Raw genomic sequence first — 21347 nt, forward strand, 5'->3', positions numbered from 1 at the left:
ATAGTATAATATATTCATATAATTTATTCTTTCATTCCAACTTTTTAAATATTTCACGAAGGGAAATCCCCGCAAGTGATGTGACAAAAATAGACGACGGTTGCTTCCAGGAAAAACCGAAAGTAGCCTTTATTTTGTTGTATTTTGTTTATCAGTCTAGATGAACACTGTTCTGTTTTAATGCGCAATGGCATTAATTGGGTTTGAACTATTACATTCAACTGTCACCGCGAATCTCAACTCTTCGGATGATGCTGCGATTGTTGTTGTTCATTGGAACCTAATTTCCAATGGATTAAAATGTTGTGGAAGTGGAGATTCTTGGACTGGTGATAATCAGGTAAACAACATTCGCTGTGATTATCCCCAGACACCTGTCTGGGGATAATGAAAATTCGTTATTCCCAGACACATATTTGAAACTCCGCTCTTTTAAACAATTATCCACATTCCAGGATATGGAATGTTTCCCAATGCACATAGAAATAAGGAAAGTTAATAAAATATCTTCTACTTCTTCTAGGTTCCATGCCTGGTCCAGGCTTCTGATACTGCATGAATTATCTCTCTCCATTCCTCCCTGTCTCTTGCTTTTTCAAACAGCTCTTGGATTGTTAGGTTGGTGAAGCCCTTCAGTTGGTCTATGAGTGTTTTTCTTTGTCTCCCCCGGGCGCGTTTACCAGGTATTTTTCCACAACTTGCCAGGTATTCATTTTTATCTTTCCTTACTATGTGTCCGAAAAAGGATAGTTGTCGATCCGCTATTAAGGGCATTAGTTTCCTTTGTTGGTATGTTTGTTTTAGCACTTCTTCGTTCGTTTTGTGTGCAGTATACGATATTCTCTGCATCCTTCTCAAGCACCACATTTCAAAAGCTTCAATGTTCTTTTGTGTTTCTGCATTTGTAGTCCAGCTTTCGCATCCGTATAACAAGATTGGCCACACGTAGCACTTCAAGACTCGGAATCTAATCCCGAACGACATCTGTTTGTTTTTCAAAATGTTTCCCAGGTCCATGAAGGCCTGTTTGGCTTGAGTTATTCTTGCTCGTATGTCTCGGTTACATCTTCCATCTGTTGTCACTATTGAACCTAGGTATTTAAAACTTTCTACGTTGGTAAGTTGCTCGCCGTGAATCGTTATATTGCAGGTGTTGTTGTTTTCGGGGTTTTTCTGTATTACCATGCATTCCGTTTTGGTGATATTCACTTCCATTCCCTTGGCTTCACTATCTACTACCACTTTGTCAACAATCTTTTGAAGTTGGATTTCTGATGTTGCAATGAGTACCGTATCGTCTGCGTATCTTATATTATTTATGTTGTGACCTCCTACTTTTATTCCCTCCATATTAGTTATGCCCCTCATGATTGTTTCTTGGTATAGATTAAACATCTGGTGAGGCAACACACCCTTGACGGACTCCTTTCTTAATAGGAATGGAATTTCCTGTAGAGTTTCCGATTTTGATAGATGCCTGCTGGGTGTAGTATAATGTTTGCATGAGTCTGAGGTCTTTCTCATCAGCGCCAATGGAGTGCAGTTGTTTTAGTATTTCTTCGTGGCATACTCTATCAAAAGCTTTTTCGTAGTCGACAAAAAAGAGGTATAGTGGGGTCTGAACCTGTATAGCTCTTTTACTTAAAACACGGAGGAGGTATATTGCGTTCCTTGTCCTCTGTCAGGTTGGAATCCATATTGTTCTTCTGCGATTTCGGGGTTAATCTTATTCCTTAGCCTGTTGATAATTATACGCAACAGTATTTTGTTGATGTGGCTTATTAAACTTATAGTTCTAAAATTTTCGCATCTGACTGCACCTGCTTTCTTTGGTATTGCTATGAAAATAGAGTTACAGAGATCTTCTGGAATTTTCCCAGTGTTGTATATATTGTTGAATAATATGTGAAGTTCATCAATTGCTAGATCTCCTAGGCTTTTTAATACCTCTACAGATATTTCATCAGGGCCTGTTGCTTTACCATCCCTCATTCGTTCCATGGCATGTTCAATTTCACTTTTGGTGATGTTTGGTCCGTTTAATGGTTCTTTGAATTTCAGTGGTGGTTCATTTCTATTTGGATCATTGTATAGTTCGCCTATGTATTCTACCCATCGGCTTTCTATATGTTGTTCTTCAAATAGCAGTTCCCCTTGTTTGTTTTGGATACAACTTCCTGCTGCTTTGCTTTTCCTTTTCCCTGATAGTTCTTTTATTCTTTGGTGAGCTTGTTGGGGGTTGGGTTTGTATTCTCTTTCGATTTCGCAGCATTTCCAGTCTAGATACTTCTCGTGTGCCTCGATGCATTTGGATTTAATGTGGTTGTTCAATGTTTGGTATTCTGCAGACCCTCTGTTGCATTTTCGTCTTTCTTCAAATAGGTTTAGAATTTCATTTGTCATCCATTCCTTTTTGCTGTTTATTTGAGCTATTGGTTAATGCTTTTCTGCAGTTGCTTTGACACACTTTTGGAATATATCAAATTGTTTTTCACATTTTTCGTTATCAGGTTCACTTTGGCTTTGTATCATGAGTGCATTTTCAAATTCTTCTCTCATTTTGTTTGTATGCCATTGTCTTTGCATAACCTGTAATCCTCTTTATTCTACCAGCTGTTCTCTGAATAGCTTTAAACTTTATCCTTACTGTACAAACAACTGGGACATGGTCACTGTCTACATCGGCGCCTGGGTAGGTTTTGCAATTTAATATGCCATTTCTGAATCTTGATGATACTGCTATAAAGTCTATCTGGTTCCTTGCTCTGTCCCCTGGTGATTGCCATGTCCAGGTTCTTCTTGGGTGTTGTTGAAACCAGGTGTTTGAAATCATTAATTTATTTGTTCTACACCAATCTGCCCAGATGTTTCCTCGTTCATTTCTGTCTCCGAGTCCATGTGGTCCGATTATGTCACCATCTCTGCCTCTGCCAATCTTAGCATTTAGGTCCCCCATTACCATAAGGACTTCTTGTGATTTACACATTCGTTTTGCTTTATCTAGTGAATGGTAAAACTCTGTCATATCTGCATCTGTCGCCTCTTCTGTTGGTGCATAAACTTGAATAATATTGGTGTCAACTACAGGTCCTCTTAGCTTAACCAGCAAAACTCTGTCTGAGATTGCTACGTGCCCTTTGTAAAATTTGGTTGATTGTTGGTCTAAGATCATCCCTACTCCTTTTTGGAAAGAGGTTCCACCACTCCATATGATCTTATATGTCGTGTTGTTTTCTTGTTTTGACATGGTTCCCTGCTCTTTCCATCTCATCTCTGCCAGGCCAAGAATATTTATTTGGAGCCGTTTCATTTCTTTTAGAATGTTGTTTAGTTTTCCTTTTTGTGCACAGGTCCTGACATTCCATCTCCCAATTTTGGTTTTGTCACATTTGTTAAATTTATTTCGCCTAGTAACTGGCTGACGGTTCGGTGTGACCTGACGAACATCACGCTCCCAACCGAGCGAGGCAGCAGTCTTCCGTGAAAACATGCTCCCCTTTACGCTGTCACCGTTTAACTTTTTGGACTTATTCATGCAGTTAACTCGGCAAAGTTACAAGAATGGTTTGCCATTGCCTATTCTTGTCGCCCTCTGCAGTTGGCCAGCTTTACCTGTTACCGTTCGACACCACGAGGAGGTTGCAGTAGGGCTTGATGATGATCTATCTTTGCAGACTTGGCATCATCCATTTGTCGAACAATATCTGTAAATATATCTATATAATAAAATATCTATAAAAACATAAAATTAACCCCAACATTAAAATAAATCAGTTGATACACAATATGCGTTGACTTCGAAGTGGGTGTCATGGCCGAATGGTTTAGTCGTCTGCCCTGTAAGTTTTACCAGAATCGACGTTGTGGGTTCGAATCCTGGTTCCGCCACTTTTTTTTTTTTTTTATAATCCCGTCTTCTTTTTACTTACAGATAAAAATTCCCCCCCCCCCTCCCAAACCCCCTCTAGAACATCGGAAGAAGACTTGGGATGTAGTAGTTTATGGAAGGTCTCCCATTTCTTCTATTTGCAGTAGTAGTAGTAATGCGAAACTAGTAGATAGCGTTCGTATTTGTTACTTACAGTAGTACTGCGAAACTTCGAATAGTAGATAGCGTTTGTTCTAGACTAAGGACTACTATTGGCACTAATCACTATTTGTAGTCCTCAGTCTAGTCTAGTCAAGTCCCAAGTCCTCGGCTCCATAGTGGTCAGCAGATGTTTTGAGTCGAAATTTTGTAAATTTTTTATCAATTCAAAGTCAAAGTTCCTACCATTGCCATTGGTTCATAGAAGAAATAGAAAAGGAGTAGAAGAGGCTTGCGTTTGAGTGAGAGAAGAAAGGAGACTGTGAGTTAGGAAATGGAGATAAGTGGGCTTGATACTAAAGATACAAAAAAACAATTTTAAAAAATAAATTAATTGGGACTCTTTGAATTGATCAAACTAATTAGTATATACTTATAAATCAGGTTTCTTGTAATATATAAAACTGTAATTGAAAAACTTCATGGAAATGCGGTAATCTTGGAACATAAACAAGTTTTTTGATATGCTGTTTTCACCGTATGTATCAGCTAACCAGGAGCACTGCAGCACTATTATACCATTGATTCCCTACCACTAGCGCTACTACCCACCGAGTCCTTCCCACCAGAGCTATTATTTTTGTTCACTGAGTCCCTACCACCAGTATCAGTATATTACTCATAGACAAGAAGAAAAATAGGTGCCATTCTCGTAGCAGAGCTACCTTGTGTTATCTGTTCTCATAGCAGACCTACCAATCTACCACCGTGCATCTCTGTTCTCGTAGCAGTGTAGTAACGTCATCAGTGATGATTCTGACAGCGACATACATACATTGTTCAATGCACTTACAAATAAATATACACAAAATTTATATATATAAAATGTACACCACAATGTATGTAATATCGTATCAATGTCATGAAAATTTAACGGTAAAAGGGTAATGCTTTAACAATGAATTTCAAATTATGTTGGGAGTGATAAATTGAAAAAGACTTCTTATACTAATCATGAAATCAGTTCAAAACTTATTTTGTGTCATCTAAACATTGCCATGACATTGATTTAAACTTTATTTTTTCGCAGTCTGGCAGTGAACTGTTACCAGTTGGATGGAATGGGGATGGAACAGTTTATTCCTTGAGGTACATAGATCCAACATCGGACAGGAAGTACCTCCTGAAAGTTGTGGCTATGGATGGGTCTCTCATCATACACCTGATTGTGAGTTATCTTAGTGAATTTTTAATAGAATGTGATAATTTACATTTATATAGAGTATTTCACCACGCTCAGGCCACACCAAAAATGTTCTTATTTTTATGCCAAATGAAACCAATTTTTCATATGGTTCATTACAAGTCCCAATTTAGGTAGCCTACTTTTTAAATCTTTATTTATTTATTTATTTTTCATCATAACTCTTACATTACCAGTCACTTCATACTGCCTGTTGACTGACCGTAGATTTGAAAGGACGATGCATCTTAACTTAACTTACTAGGGACTTAAATGCCATACAGAGTTTCCATTAAATGGCTATATTTGAAGATAAGATATGGATTTTTTCCATGCATTCACAAATTTACTTTATTTACTTATCCACATAAATAAAGGTTTTCAACTATTGACATCTTAATAATAATAATAATAATAATAATAATAATAATAATAATAATAATAATAATAATAATAAAATATAAAATATAAAATATAATAATAATAATAATAATAATAATAATAATAATAATAATAATAATAATAATAAAATATAATAATAATAATAATAATAATAAATAATAATAATAATAATAATAATAATAATAATAATAATAATAATAATAATAATAATAATAATAATAATAATAATAATAATAATAATAATAATAATAAATTACGCCCTTTTGCAACAGCACCATTAGATCCCGTTGCCTAGATTCCTTGAAGGAATATAGATAATCCATCAAACATGATTTCTGATGTCAACAGGAATCACCCATGTTGTCCAAAGTGAGCAAATTGGAGGTTAAAAATCTTGATAATATTATGGTTATTGTCTGAGTTTGAAGTAAATAGCATATCACAATTCAACGGATTTGTACTATAATTTTTTACCTTGCAGTCTTCTGTAGCTCTGTCATATTTTCTTTTCCCCAGAGATGCTTTGATGAGAAGACGGTCAGTACAAATATCAGGTCACGTGATTTTGTCAATGATCAGTTTTCCTGTTTCAAAAAGTAAGTGTGATGCTTCTAGATTTTGATTATTTATATAATTTATTTATAGATGTTTGTATAATTGCAGACCCCAGTGCTAAAAGTACATAAGTTACATTTTCTCGATTTTTAGCTAATCAGTGATAAACTTAAAGCATAGTTTCCTTAGTTCACTCACAAATTTTGATCACGATAAACACGATCTAAGTCCCCTGTCTCGATACTATAATTTTGTTGTTGTTGTATACTCTATTTATAACCTAATCCAAATTTTAACCTCAATTTTTTGTCAATACTGACTTTTAGTGACTTGAGTACTTTTAGCACTAGGCTCTTCAATGTGTTACTGAAGCAGGCTACAGTGATGGTCCAGCTAGAATAAAACTCAATTCCCTATCATTACTTTGTCTTGATTTCCAACACATCTTCTTATGATTCTCCTTGCCTGACTCCCAATCCTGGTTGTGATGTGTGTAGTGTGTTTGCTAATTATGGCCCTATGATTTACACAATCTTTTGCTTCTGCTATAATGGGAATATTTGAAAAAAGTATAAAGGATCTTGGCTCAAATGTATCTAGTGAACTATGCATTTCATAGCAGGATTATTTTTATACTGAAAGTATATTTCTGATTCAAGTTCAAGTTCATGAGATGCAAAAGACAGTGTGCCTATTACATACTTTGTATGATATATTATAAACTTGACCTTCCATGAAATAGTTTGACAACATTTTCCCTTGTTTTGTATACAACCACCAACAGCAGGGATGAGGTTATCAGGATTCCACTCTACCTCAATTTTCACTGCTGTCATATATAACTTATATGGCACTTATTTCCTTCTATTTTTTAAAAGTTGAAGCAAGGTTGACTTTATCCATTGTCAATGGAACACAGATAAAGGATAGAAAATTTGGGGTCAACAAAACATATGTTGACTTTAAGCAAAATTGAATTAATGAGTGTTAATTTATGCAGATTTCACTGTATTTTCTAGGTTTTAAAGTACTGAGGCCTAGGTTTTTGTTCAGAAGACAAAACATTTAGTTTAAGCATGCAAGTCACCTCTGTACAAACAGTGTCGCTCCTACCTTCTTCTTCTGAGTAATTCCATTGATGACGCAAATCCAGAAGACCTAGAAAGGAAAGATATATTGTATAAAATGTGTAAAGGTGGACATGTCACCAGTATGCCGATAGAGAAAATTATATTACGAATCTTGACTTTGACAGTTATTTGTTTGTTAAATGTTTAATAATTTGAATTAGGGATTCTATATCGAAAATTGTTGAATTAACCATAAATGTTGCTTTTATGACCTTGAAAAATTGTTTCTATGCATGAAAGTTACACTGAGCTTTTGGAAGGTTGTTTTGTTAGCGCATTAGCTCTTAAACTATAAATTATTTTACTTTCTTAATAGCCTGCAGCACATCTTTTTAGGTCTCAATATTATTTAAGAACAAATTAAGCTAGCAATACCTAAGAGCAAATTAAACTAGTATAACAAACTTTAATGTTATGTTTTTTTTTTGTTTTTTTTTTTCATTCATTCAGAGCCTACACAAATCTGGGGGAATTCAATTCCCAACTCACAAAAGAACTTTACAACAGCATGATGGATCAGAAGTCATCATCACCACAGGGAAAAACAAAGGCGTCATCATCGTCCACCTCTTCATCTCATCAACGTCAGCCAGGACGGTCTCCACTGATGGTGGAAGATCCTCGGCGTGGTGGAGTCCCTCCTGGTGGAATTGGTTTCACGCCTCCTAGGAATCCGTTTGGGTCAGTGAATAAATACAGTGGAACTACAAAATCCTTATGAAATTCGAGATGAAATGAAATTAATAAGATAAATAATATAAAAGATTTACTTTTTTCATCCCCAAAGAGAAATTTGTCTCTGGAATCTATTCCAAAGGAAGACTGGAATAACATTAATTGAGCTTTTATATAGTGCAATATCCAATTAACGTGCTCAACGCACTTTACAAGGGGTCCCTGGCCAACAGCAGCATTTAAAATGAAAGACGGGACATGATGCCTCTTAGGCGATATTACAATTTTTTCGGACAGAGACAATGCTGCTAACGGACAGGTACTCATTATACACCTGAGTACGATGAGAGAATGTGAGTAAAGAGCCTTCTCCAAGGATTCAACTATGCGCCGAGCGAGGCTTGAACCCAGGACCTTCCGATCTGAAAGCGAGTGTCATACCACAAGACCACATAGCAGCAGCGGAATTAAAAAAACTTTATGAAATTCGAGATGAAATGAAATTAATGAGAAAAATGATATAAAGATTTCCTTTATTCATCCCCAATGAGAAATTTGTCTCAGGAATCTGTTCCAAAGGAAGACTGGAATAACCTAGGCATCAGTCTCAGTGTGGCACCGCAAAGTGAGCTAGGGCCAGGTGACTTAATCAATGCCACGCAGCATGGTGGGGAGTTGAATTTGGTACCTTTTGGGTATGAAGCAAAGTCTATACGTCTTCAACATGCTGAATTACGGGTTTGGTGCAGAAAATAATTTTACGTTCAATATAATTTTTAAAAATAAAATTTTTAAAACTAAAAATAAATACTTGAGCTTTTATATAACACAATATCCACTAAAAATACTCAAAGCACTTTACAGAGGCCCTTGACCAAAAGCAGCATATAACATGTAGAACGAGACATGACACCTGTTAGGCGATATTACAATTTGTTCAGACAGATAACCCTGTTAACAGCCAGATACTAATTTTACACTTGCGTATGATGAGAGAATGTGAGTAAAGGGCCTTTTCCAAGGACTCAACTATGTGCTGAGCGAGGATCGAACTTAAGACCTCCCAATCCGAAAGCGAGTGTCATACCACAAGAACACATAGCTGCACATATTTGACATATTTTGATCAAAGTAAATCTAAACTGCTTGTAGCAGCAGCTTGTAAAAAGTATTTTTTTAAAGGAATATAATATCTTAAAGAAATAATTACATAACGTGGCACTTTTTGGATTCAAAACTCTTCCTTGACCACAACAATAACAACAACACTAACCCTTTATATAGAATCAAGTAAGATGGAAGAAGAGATCTTACCACAAAAGTTGCCACAAAAAAAGAACAGTAGTCTATTTTTAATCTTTTTTATTCATTTTTACAAATAGAAAATATTGATTTTAAACTTCTTATATTGCTTACTTTTGACACTATACAGAGCCAGTTCAGTTGACCCATTCAGTGTGGGAAGAGCAGATTTAGACCCTCTGGCTGGGGGGTTTGGTGGAGGCATGTTGATGGATCCCAGAGGTTTTCCCAGACCAGGGGGAGTGGGGCCTGGTGGACCCCTAGGTCCTGGACAATCTGGTTTTCCTCCGTAAGTATCCCAAAGATATCATGTATATCTTCTTTCTCACCCTCCTTTCATCATCATCATCATCATTTCCTTTTTCACCCTTTCACCTTAATTATTTACTTTGGCCCTTATACCCATCCAGGGCATAGGCCATCAACGAAGGTCCTCCACTTTTTTTCTGTCCTGTGCCATTACTTCCAATCCTCTCCATGTCTGTCCAGAATGCCAAGTGTCTGCTTCTACAGTTCATCTTCAGGTATTCTTTGGTCGGCCCTTCTTTCATTTACCCTGTGGATTCCTGGTGTTCCTGATCTCCCATAGTGGGCAAGGAGGTACTTACTGTGTCTTCTATCCTCCTATATCTGCTTTCCAACTTGTTTTCTGTCTTTGTATTTGAATGAGATTACTTGGTTTTGTCATGGCCCTGGCGGATATCATGACTGAGAGGGAAACAGTCAAATGTATAGTTAGTTTTTGGAGATATTTTTTTCCTTGTAAATCATCTTTCTGTTTTGCACTGTATTTTGTTTTGTTTACATATTATTTATGATTTGTAAACATTTGAGTATATTCCTTTTGTGCTTGTGTCTGGATGAGACTTTTAGGTGATCTCAAACTGAGTACACATTTTTTTAACTTTTCCTGGTTTTTCCCATGCACAAGCTGAAGTCCTTTCTCGATGATTGAGATAGTCAGATGTGAGAGTTTATAGTCAGATATTTTAGTTTATGTCCTCTGTGAGAGAGGATTTTTTAAAATAGTCATTCATATCTCTTAGTTATTATGAGTTTTAAAGAAACCATGGCTTTGTGGAATTTCAGTGCCATTTCCTCCATTTGATATACAGTGTCTACTTTCTTACTAATTACCCGCCTTTCTCCATTAAATGGCAGAAAAGTTAGTTTTAATAATCTTTTTCATCCATTTCTAACAGAGGTTCAGTGCCCCCTGGTGCCAGATTTGACCCGATTGGACCACCAGGAGTTAGACCCAAGTAAGTCATTTGCCTTTCCATATTACATTACAGTCCATGAATGAAGCCTTTAAGCACGGTAATTGGGGGGCAGCCTAGGCGTGCTTAATGCTGAAGCGTGCTTGAGTTCAAACAAGACATAATCCAAAGATTTCCATGATTTTTGATTTGAGTCCTTTATCTTTTTGGCGAGTGTGTCTGTGTGTAGCCTTTAAGTGTGCACGTGTGTATGTGTGTGTGTGAGAGTGAGTTTGTATATGTGAGTGCCTGTTCGGAATAGCTTTAATTTCCCTGCAAATATTGCAGGCTCTCCGCTTCTTGACTTAAATAATAGACACCATATTATATGTTCAGTGAAAAAATTTTCAATCATTTTTGTTGGTTGTCCCTTACAGGTCTGATTAACTCATTTTTTTTTTTACAGTTGTGATGAACAATCTCTGAAAAGAATTCATGAATCATAAATGTAAATTAAGTAAATAATTATGTTTATCCTTTCTCGTGATATTGCGGTGGTTTGTTTTGATATGGATACCTGCAACTGCAAGGAAGTGCTCGTATTATGCTTTTTTTGTTCATTTTTCTTCCTTTTTTTTTTTTTTTCATATTTTGATTTTTCTATATTGCATTACTAAATCAATTCGTTTCCTTTTTTATTATTTCACTCCTTTTTTCCCCTTTATTTCTCATTAAAATACAGTTATTTCATTTTTTTTTCTCATTTCATTTTCTCCTATATATATTTCCAGCCCCGACCCAGACCATGAAAGACCTCCAGGCTATGACGATATGTTTATGTGATGTAGCAACACAGTAAAATCATGTGGATTATATACAATATAAAGCATTACACATTTCTTTCCTTTAATCGGTGGATTGAGACATGCCATTAATTTCAAAGAGATTGATATAAAATTCTCAAAAAATTTGAATCTTTTAATAATAGTGCAAACAATGAATACATAAATAAATCAAGCAAATGAATGTTAATTTTGAATATAAAGTTATCCATTGCAAATGCAATTACTTATCCTTTAAATTAAGATTTAATTCTATATATGAAGTAGTCTTCAAAATTTGTTGTCAAAAGACAATGCAAATGTTATGTCATTCATATCAACTCTAACAGAGTTTGATCCTTTGGACGTCCATTGCCTTAGAGTCTTGTGATGTTAGCTTCACATTATTATTGTCATTATTATTATTATTTTTATTATTATTATTATTATTATCATTATTATTGTTATTATTATTATTATTATTATTATTATTATTATTATTATTATTTTATTCCTATTAAGTAATAATGATAAATCACCATTCCGGTATTATTATTATTATTATTATTATTATTATTATTATTATTATTATTATTATTATTATTATTTATTATTATTATTATTATTAAGTAATAATAATCACCGTTCCCGTCCACACCCCTTCCACCATCGCACACATAGGGTACAAAGGTTTGGGCAATTGTTTTAAGATTACATGACAGTTTTATATACAGTGCAACCTCTGGATATCGACAACCCCTGGATAGTGACATTCACCTCTGGACCCCAAATATTTGCTATATATTATTAGTAATAATAACCCCAAATAGCGACATGGATATAACAATGATCATCAGTTGACACCAATGCTTTGATACAAAAAAAATCTAGCCAAACAGGCAACCAGCAACAACAAAAATGAATAGCTTCAAAAAAGAACAAAATATCAAACTCAGAATATTTCAGTCTCAAAACCCTTATTCAGCCAACAACACAAAACGATGAAACCATAAATACATTACTAGAAAAACAGACTGATGACAGAGAAATATTGAGTATGTCCTCTCTCTAGAAAAATCCTGGAATTTAAACAAAAAGAAACGTTTGATACGTAACTAAGGAGTGGCCAAATTGAGCGGAATAAAAACAACGTATACAATTTTGATGCATAAAAAAAGGAATCATGGGTAGAATAGAAATAGGCAACCTTGTTTACAACCATCATCATATTGTATTCCTAGCTAATAAAAATACTTCTCTTCAAGCCAAAGAGATTGTTACCGACAAATGAGAGCACGATTTTACCTTTCAATGAAATTTATTTTTCCATTGGGATGTATAAAAAAGTATTTTGGAAACAAGGCGATGTCATTATCCAGGCGTTACACTGTAATTTCTATCACTGAAACATTAATGCGTTTAATCAACATAGGGTAATGGGCTGGTGACCATTTAACAGTGCTGATGGTTTTCCTCGGATCTGCGGAAATCCGCGATTTTTGTGTCAGAGGAGGAATTTCCTCCTTTGAAAAATGACATTTTCCTCAATCAAATTTTCTGGCTTTGAGAGATTTGATGTGTGGTGGAACAAACTGGTGCAGTTTCCCCACTATCCAGATGATAGCTAGAGTAGTTTATCATCTCAATGGCTCTAAAAGTGGGGGTTAGTGAAGTAAACATGTGGCGTAAAGAAAACCATTCATAATTTTCCTCCTTTTTCCCTTTTTGTCACCATCAGCACTGATTAAACAGTTAGCTCCTTATCATGATTTGGCTTTACATGGACAACATGAAAGTAAAGACAATGTTGTGCTCGTTATTTTGAAGAATAAATTGGGAGATTGTTTTTTTATGTCCCTTTAGTACGATTTGTGTTCAGATTTGTTGTGTTTAATAGTTGTGTCTCATTGGAAGTGTAAAACCAATCTTCCGGAGGACTAGATAAATACCTTGTGTAAATGATCTTCTGATTTCAGAGTGATGGTATCTTAATATTTTCTAGTCGTCAATAAAGATCATTCATCCTCGATCTTTTACATCCCGTAATCCTTAGAATATACCCATACATCCTGCTACTAAAATAGTTATGTCACCTTATGATTCAATACGTAACCTTTTCATTAATAGTCCTCCGAAAGACTGGTTACATACACACTTCCAATGATTTTGGAACTGGAAAAGTAGGTGTGACATCACGCTTTATCTACCCTATAGTTGAGTCAGAGTGGCTTTTCGTAATAAAATCAATTCAAAGTCATTTTGCATGATCTGTGACAAGTTGGATGATAGTTAAAAAACATTCTGACCCCTGTATTTCATAGTTTGATAGGGCACTTTGTATACATTGGCAAGAATGATAACCTTTCTGTAGACCGAAACAGGTAAGTGTCCAGTTCGAAAAGGATTACCTCACAAGCAAAATGCCAAGTGCAAATGCTAACGTAAGATTGAAAATGGAAAGGCTTCATACATTTTCACTCTTTCGTTAGTATTTTCACGATCACAGGCTTCAGGCATCCCCTACTGTTTTCTACTTTTAAAGTGTGAAATGGAAATATTGCTCCAGTCTTGTATGGCTTGCTTGAGAGAAAATAAAGTGTTCTGAAGTGCCTGAGTTCACCCAAGACACTTAAACAGGGTTCCTAAGCGAATAGCAACATAAAGGACGAAACATGATGCCTGTTAGGCACTGTTTCCGGTCAGGTACTCATTTTACACCCGAGTACGGTGTCATGGTCTAAAATGAGTATTGAGAGCTACTCGACTATGCATAAAATAAAGATGTGAAGAATAAGGCCCCCAGAATTTACTAGTTACTTTAAAATGAAGAACAAATAACGATTTGTTTAAGATGAAATAAAAGAAAGATTAAATTTAATTAAATGAGATGAATAATGGTGATTACAGTTACAAATAAAGTATGAAGATATTACGTATCTTTTGCTACTATAACATAATGTGGGGTTCCACTTCCAGTTGAGAAGGGTTGTATTATTCCTCCGACGGGCTCAGGCTTGATCCTTTCTCGACAGTGACCGAACTGGCAAAGGCAAAAACTCCGGCGTCTTGATGAGTGGAAATCAAAATTAAGCAAATATTCCCCAAGTCCCGAAAGATAAAAATCTTTATATATAATGTGAGGAATGGAGTGGCTGACCGTCCGGGCATAGATTGTAGAGAGAAGTGAGTTAAGAAGATTAGACCTATCAGCTTTTATAATAAGTGGCTACATGAAAGAAGGTAGAACGAAAAGTATTCACTAATTTGAAAGTAATTCAAGGGAAGGCTATAAGGAAAGATTAACTAATATTAGAAGGTAAAGTTTTTTGAAGCCGACCGAACTATAACTGGAGTGAGATGAATTCAGTTCTAACTAAAATAAAACTTTAATAAAATAAATAAAATAATCGTTACTGTGACACCCCCCCCCCCCCCCCCCACGTTTAAAATATACTCTTAAACCATTTTGGGAAAGATAGATTTTACAAACGGAAGTAAATTTACTATCATGATACAATAGCGTTAATCCATTGTTATGATTTGTGCTACAATTAAATTGTTTATTAACTAGACATGGAAATGTTTATGATAACGAAGGTATGATGAATAGGTGACAATAACAATGAAAGATTGTAATTACAAATCATTGTGATGAACAACGTGATGGCAATGTGATTACAAATCATTGTGATAAACAATAGTGATGGCAATGAAGCATGATTTAAGTCGATGATATGAAGGTAATTTAATGAATGAAAATGTAAATGAAATACTGACATTTCTATTATTAATCACTAATGGATGAAAATTCATAACAACTATTGATAAAGAGAAGATTTCCCAAATCATGAATGGATATGGTATATATATCTGTCATCGTGGTTTTTCGCGGCCGCAATGGCAAATTTGCGGCCGCAAAATTCGCACTTTTCCGCAATTTACCGCAAATTTTACAATTTTCATGAAAAATCTAAATTTTTCACCATTATTTAACCCGAGTGGTTTTTTTTGAAGTGGCGAATTTCCGAAAGACAGCATCATTTTCTCATAGCTCCTGGTCTGTTTAAACTGCTACTGGAAGCTGCCCAGTCTGGTTTTTAAACTGCCATACTACTAATAGTCGTTACATTGCAATTAAAAGGAGTTTTTCTACTTTCACTTTCACCTTAGTGACGAGTGACGCTATTATTGTTATCTTCAATTGGTTTCGCTACCGGCGTTCTTTTCTCTTACATCTACTTGTTGATTACAAACTCGCTATGGACACACGTTCCTTGGTTTAGATATGAAGAAGGCAAAATGTGCTCGCCATGTCACTGCACACCAGCGACACTCAGAATACAGCCAGTGGACCCACGTCAGTGGTTCAAAGCTATTCTGCACACCATGCAACAAGGTTATTGACCACTTACGAAAGTCTTCTGTGGATAGCCACCGCAATTCCGCAGACCATAAATCAAAAGAAGAAAGAATGAAGAGGTCACATGCCACTGACGTGGATGAGATTGAAGCGGTGAAGAAGCAGAGGACATTGGATTCTGTTTTGAAGAAACCGTCTACAGTTTCAACGCAAGGTGAGTGGTGCACCCTTTCCCTCTAAATGAGTACTTAGTTTTGGGTGGATATTGCTCTATAAATCTATACAATTACAACTATATAAAAGATGAGGGTATTATTATTATTATTATTACTATTATTATTATTATTATTATTATCATTGTTGTTCTTTTTATTATTACTTTGTGGTATAGTGAAAAGACACTCGCTTTAAGATCGGAAGGACCTGGGTTCGAGCCTCGCTCAGCGCATAGTTGAGTCCTTGGAGAAGGCTCTTTACTCACATTCTCTCATGAAATGGAGGTGTAAAATGAGTACCTGGCCGTTAACAGCGTTGTCTCTGTCCGAAAAAATTGTAATATCGCCTAACAGGCTTCATGTCCCATCCTACCTGTTAAATGTTGCTGTTGGCCACGGACCCCTTGTAAAGTGCTTTGAGCACGTTTAGTGGATATTGCGCCATATAAAGCTTATTTTTTAAAAGCTATTCATATTTGTGAACATTAACAAACTATTTTTTAAATTTCTTTCTTTCAGCAAGAAATGATATCTGCAATGAAGTTGTGTCAATGTTTGCTGCAGCAAACATTCCCTTATCGAAGGTTGACCACCCAGCAGTCAGAAACTTCTTGCAGACAAGAGTTGAAAACGGTGGTGCCATTCCACAAGCTCACCAGCTGCAGGAATGCTACTTAAAGAGGGAATTCACCAACAAAAAAGAAGTGGTGTATAAGAAAGTTATAAACAAGCCTGTGGCCATCATCTGTGATGAAATGTCTGATGATGTTGGAAGGTGGGTTTTGTTTTTTGTTTTTGACTGACAATGTTTGTAGAAACTAAAGCGAAAGAGTAATTTATATATAGGAGTAGGAGGCAGGTGAATACACACACACACACACACACACTCACGCACAATCATATATATATATATATATATATATATATATATATATATATATATATATATATATATATATATATATATACCACACACACACAATTATGATGAGAGCAATTATGATATCACCTTTGCATCCTTCCCTACATGTTATTTTGTGTTTTCTCTTATTTGTATCGCCTATCTTTTCAGGTTTGTCCTCAATGTCTTAGCTGCACCACTGGAACCCTTGAGCGCTGATGTGGACAAAGTCCAAAGTTACTGCTTGGACACAAGATTTTTGTCTGTCACAAACCACACAACCGTTGCGACGGCCATAATTGAATGCTTAGTCTCCACTGGCATCAAGTTTACTGACGTCGTCACCGTAAACAAAGACAATGCAGCATACATGAGGAAGGCTTTCAATGATGTATTGAAAGGGCTCATGCCAAATGCTACGCATATCACATGCATGGCTCATATCATGAGCCTAGTGGGTGATGCCTTCAGAAAGCCCTTCAATCGCACCAACAAATTCGTCAAAGCTGCAAATGCGATATTTTGGAACGCCAATGCCAGAAAGGCAAGATATCTGCGATTCCTGACACCACTCGTCAAATCTCCAAAGATGCCTCCAAACCCAATCGCTACACGGTGAGATTTTGAGAATGTTCCTTTCTTGGTCATGATTCATCTGGGTCTTTAAAAAAACTTTTTTCACCAAAAGGTGACACATTGTTAATATTGGATATTGACAAATAGGAGGGTCAGTCATTCTTATTACCTAATTTGATATGTTAGTAACCATATTTAGTAGTATCATGTTACAGTTATAGTAATCTGCTCCCTTTTTTTTGTTGAAAAGATGAGCTTTAATTAAGTATCTGACTGGGAAAGTGCTTGCTATGGCTTAATAGAATTGATTATTCCATTATGTTACCTTTTTAGATTGTCATCATTTTTTCATTTCAAAGTTAGTTTGCTTTAACCATTGACTTAAGAAAATGCACTAGAATTTTTTAAAATAAATATTGGAAGCTATCTTGCACAATTATTTCGGGGTAAAGTAAGAGGGTCATAGTCAACCATTAAAGTCAATGCCTAACATTAGTCCTCACTAGGTCAAGTCATATGATGATGGTAAATTCAACAGACTATACTATAAGGCCAAAAACTGATAGATTAAGTAGGTATAATGTTATCTTCTTTTCAAATAAAAATTCAATTTAACAAATGAATTAAAAATGCATCATTTCTTTTACTTCCTTTTCAAAATCCAGATGGAATTGTTGGTTTGAAGCGGTCTCATACCATGAGAAAAATTTGCAGCACTTTGCCACATTCATTGCGAAGGAAATGGAGCACTGTGGGCGCACGGCTCCAGAGTCGTTAGTCTACTTGAATGATATCCTCTGCTCGGTGTCGGAGCGCCAGTTAATTCAAGCAGAGATGAGCTTTATAATCCAGCAGTCTCAGTCCATCGTTGTAGCTACTGATGTATTCCAAAGCCAACGTCCAATCGCCATGACAGTAAATATTCATTTTCTCCTCCTACCTTTAAATCTTATTTTATAAGATTAAGAGCAGGTATCATTATTAATGAAACGATTCCATCTTTGTTGAAACTCTGCCTTTGGACACAACATTATAGTTGAATGTCTTTGACTAGAGCAAGAAAAGAATTACAAAACAAAAATACTTTCTTATGTTTTTTAATCCTTGCCTTATTCTTATTTCTATTTTCACCAGGCGTGGTCAAAGCTCATGGAAATTAAGGACCAGTTTTCATCTTGCCATGTGACCCTACAAGATGTAGAAAGACACTGTCCGCATGACCTGGACCAACATCTCAAGCTTCAGCTCCAGGATAGTTTTTGTCAAGCTTTCTCTTTGGCCAATGAAAAGCTTGAGAAATATTCATCGACGGAAGGCCAACCAGGGATGGAATTATTGAAGGAGATACCTTTCTTCAATCCTTGCAATTTAGTGTTTATTGCTGACTCTTATATTGATTCTTTGACCATTCCTGGTATTCATGAAGTACCTCGTGCAGAAGTACTTCGATATAAAGAGTCTCTTGGTCCAAGAGCAGTGTCGGCATCTGGAGGCATTCCACTTGATCTGACTGTTTTTTGGAACAGTGTTAGCTCAGATGTCCCCCATCTTGCTACGCTGGCAAAGAGATACATATACACCTGCCTTAATTCTGCTGATGCTGAGAGGTCCTTCTCCATTTATAATCTTGTATTTTCAGACAGGAGAAGGCGGCTCAACGAAGCAAACTTAAAGGCTTTGGTGTTCCTTTATTATAAGTTTTATTTCTTATGAATATCTTGTTTACTTAAATTTTGATACCTCTCTTTGCAGGTTTTTCGTACTTTTGTTTTGAAATAAGATTAAGATTGAAGTTTTAAATCATTTTTCTTTCTGATCTGCACCTGAGTGACTTTTGTGTGTCTCTTCAGATCATTGTAGTATTTGGGGTCCCCGGGAACGAAAAAAAGTTATCCGATTAGTTAACAAAATTTGCAAAATTTGGCAATTTTTACGGCAAAATGTGGCAAATTTTTCTATTTTTTGTGGCAAAATTGTCATTTTTTTGTGGCAAAATTTGACAAAATTTGGGATTTCAAATGGCAATTTTCCGCGATGCCAGATATATATCCAAACCGTACTCAATGTTACATGAAGTTGGGACATCGTGTTTACAAATAAAATTATCGAAATTGTGCATTCTGATTTGGCATAATTTTGCGAGTTAACTAACAGTATGCATAAAGAGGCAGATGGGTTAAATTATACCCTTCTCATGTGTTTACACCATGACGTAACTATAGTACTCTAGTCGGCCATGGTTTACACTAATCGAGAAAGTAGGTCGGCGTGAATATTCTCACATCCTGGTATATGAGAGCTACTGAAGGTAATTTTGCAAAAAATACAGACTCCACCTTAGCACTCTACTGTTATTCATTTTTGTTATTTCTTATGTACGTGAGTGGTTTATGGTCCGTTTCGACCACAAACTCGTTTAGCAGTATATCTGCTGAATGTCTTTAAAGCAAAGACGATGGCCAGTCCTTCACGCTCTATTACAGGGTACCAGGATTCTCTGTCCAATAATGTTCTGCTTGAATATAAGACATTGCGATACCCTTATCAGACGCGCCAGTTCTTTTGACAGATCGGGTAATTTAAGAATTTGTTCTGAACAGAGTGATACCTTTTATTGATTAAAGCTATTCTGACACGCTTCTGTCCAAACAATTTTGTTCGGTGGCCCTTTCTTAGTTAGATTTGTTAGTGGTGTCGCGATGTGCGCGAAGTTGTAAATGTATTTCCTGTAAAAATTTAGGAGCCCAAGTACTTTGCGTACTTCTTTTTTTTTTTTTTTTTTTGTCTTTGGTGGTTGTAATTGTGCGATTTTTGTTTGTTTTCTGTCTCGGGTGTCTGTGTCCCATGACCAACGGTATGGTTAATCCTACATTGCAGCTTCGATATTAGTAAACATAGGTTGCGACACTGTGTCTCTATCGATATATATATATATATATTTTTTGTTGTTGCATATTTGCATGGAATGTCTTTGTTGTGTTGTTAATTTGGATCTCGTAATTAACATTAGATTTTACTGCTATTACTTTAAATGGTCCTTTCCATGTGGTTAGAAGTTTACTCGAGTCATCGGGTAAGAGTATTAATACTTTGTCACCAATCTCAAATTTTCTTGATTTGCTTTTGCGATCAGAGTATTGTTTGTATTTCTCTACTTTCTTTCTCACGGATTACAGTGCTAGTTTACACGTGTCCTCTATTTTGTTTTTCAGGTTTCTCACATATTCGTAGGCAAACATCATTTCTTTACTGGCGTCCTCATTCCTTTTACAAATATCAGCTAGTACGTTGATCGGGTCGCGGGGTGATCGTCCATACATCAACTCAAATGAGGAGTAGCCTGTGGATTCCTGGGCTATTTCTCTATATGCAAATCGGATTCCTGGTAAGTATCTGTCTCAATCATCTGGTTTTTCTGCTGACACTTTTCTTAACATGTTCTTCAGAGTGCCATTGAATCTCTCACAAAGACCATTTGCTTGGGGGTGGGAGGGAGTTGTGAATGAGTGTTGGATTCCCATGAGTTTCATGGTTTCATTCATCATATGTGATGTAAATTGGGGTCCATTGTCCGACAGTGTCTCATTTGGTATGCCTATTCTAGTCAAAATTGTCATCAATGCTTCAGCCATGTGATCCGATGTAGTTGATTTCAGTGCTATCGCTACTGGCCACCTGGTTGCGTAATCGACTAGTGTTAGTATGTGCGTATGGTTTCTATCTGATTTTGTTAAAGGGCCTATACCTAATGTCAATTGCAACTTTTTGAAAGACTTTTTCAATAACTGGAGTTGTCTCTAATGGCAATCTCGGTAGTCTGCCTTTTGCGACTCTTCTTTGGCATGTGTCACACGATTTCACATATTCTCGGACGTCTTTAGTAATTCCAGGCCATGTGAAATTCTCGGATATTCTCTTCAATGTGGAAGAGCTCCCAAGAT

The 21347-nt window shown here is 36.0% G+C and overlaps 3 protein-coding genes across 3 annotated transcripts; all 3 read left to right on the forward strand.

Annotated features, from left to right (window-relative positions):
* The first annotated feature begins 80 nt into the window (after positions 1-80).
* On the forward strand, positions 81-13220 carry LOC144956535 (proteasome inhibitor PI31 subunit-like). Its single transcript, XM_078887096.1, has 7 exons — positions 81-340; positions 5118-5255; positions 6189-6268; positions 7808-8038; positions 9465-9623; positions 10537-10596; positions 11325-13220. The coding sequence occupies exons 1-7, from the start codon at positions 188-190 to the stop codon at positions 11374-11376; spliced, it is 873 nt and encodes a 290-aa protein (XP_078743222.1). The 5' UTR covers positions 81-187; the 3' UTR covers positions 11377-13220.
* Positions 13221-15639: 2419 nt separating this feature from the next.
* On the forward strand, positions 15640-17049 carry LOC144956396 (CGG triplet repeat-binding protein 1-like). The gene is made up of 3 exons (XM_078886895.1): positions 15640-15928; positions 16449-16696; positions 17002-17049. Exons 1-3 carry the CDS (start codon positions 15640-15642, stop codon positions 17047-17049), a joined length of 585 nt encoding a protein of 194 aa, XP_078743021.1.
* Positions 17050-17190: 141 nt separating this feature from the next.
* On the forward strand, positions 17191-19437 carry LOC144956746 (uncharacterized). Its single transcript, XM_078887426.1, has 3 exons — positions 17191-17445; positions 18072-18321; positions 18541-19437. Exons 1-3 carry the CDS (start codon positions 17201-17203, stop codon positions 19117-19119), a joined length of 1074 nt encoding a protein of 357 aa, XP_078743552.1. The 5' UTR covers positions 17191-17200; the 3' UTR covers positions 19120-19437.
* The last annotated feature ends 1910 nt before the right edge of the window (positions 19438-21347 follow it).

Source organism: Berghia stephanieae, chromosome 11 (assembly GCF_034508935.2).
Source record: "Berghia stephanieae isolate SIO BIC M18660-M18661 chromosome 11, UCSD_Bste_1.3, whole genome shotgun sequence".
Taxonomy (NCBI): Eukaryota; Metazoa; Mollusca; class Gastropoda; order Nudibranchia; family Aeolidiidae; genus Berghia; species Berghia stephanieae.

Coding starts and splice junctions, on each gene's coding strand:
- LOC144956535 (XM_078887096.1), top strand. CDS start 188: ATGGCATTAATTGGGTTTGAACTATTACATTCAACTGTCACCGCGAAT. Junction 341..5,117: donor CTTGGACTGGTGATAATCAG/GTAAACAACATT, acceptor ATTTTTTCGCAG/TCTGGCAGTGAACTGTTACC. Junction 10,597..11,324: donor CCACCAGGAGTTAGACCCAA/GTAAGTCATTTG, acceptor ATATATTTCCAG/CCCCGACCCAGACCATGAAA.
- LOC144956396 (XM_078886895.1), top strand. CDS start 15,640: ATGAAGAAGGCAAAATGTGCTCGCCATGTCACTGCACACCAGCGACAC. Junction 15,929..16,448: donor GTCTACAGTTTCAACGCAAG/GTGAGTGGTGCA, acceptor TCTTTCTTTCAG/CAAGAAATGATATCTGCAAT. Junction 16,697..17,001: donor GTGATGAAATGTCTGATGAT/GTTGGAAGGTGG, acceptor CTATCTTTTCAG/GTTTGTCCTCAATGTCTTAG.
- LOC144956746 (XM_078887426.1), top strand. CDS start 17,201: ATGAGGAAGGCTTTCAATGATGTATTGAAAGGGCTCATGCCAAATGCT. Junction 17,446..18,071: donor CCAAACCCAATCGCTACACG/GTGAGATTTTGA, acceptor TTCAAAATCCAG/ATGGAATTGTTGGTTTGAAG. Junction 18,322..18,540: donor AACGTCCAATCGCCATGACA/GTAAATATTCAT, acceptor TATTTTCACCAG/GCGTGGTCAAAGCTCATGGA.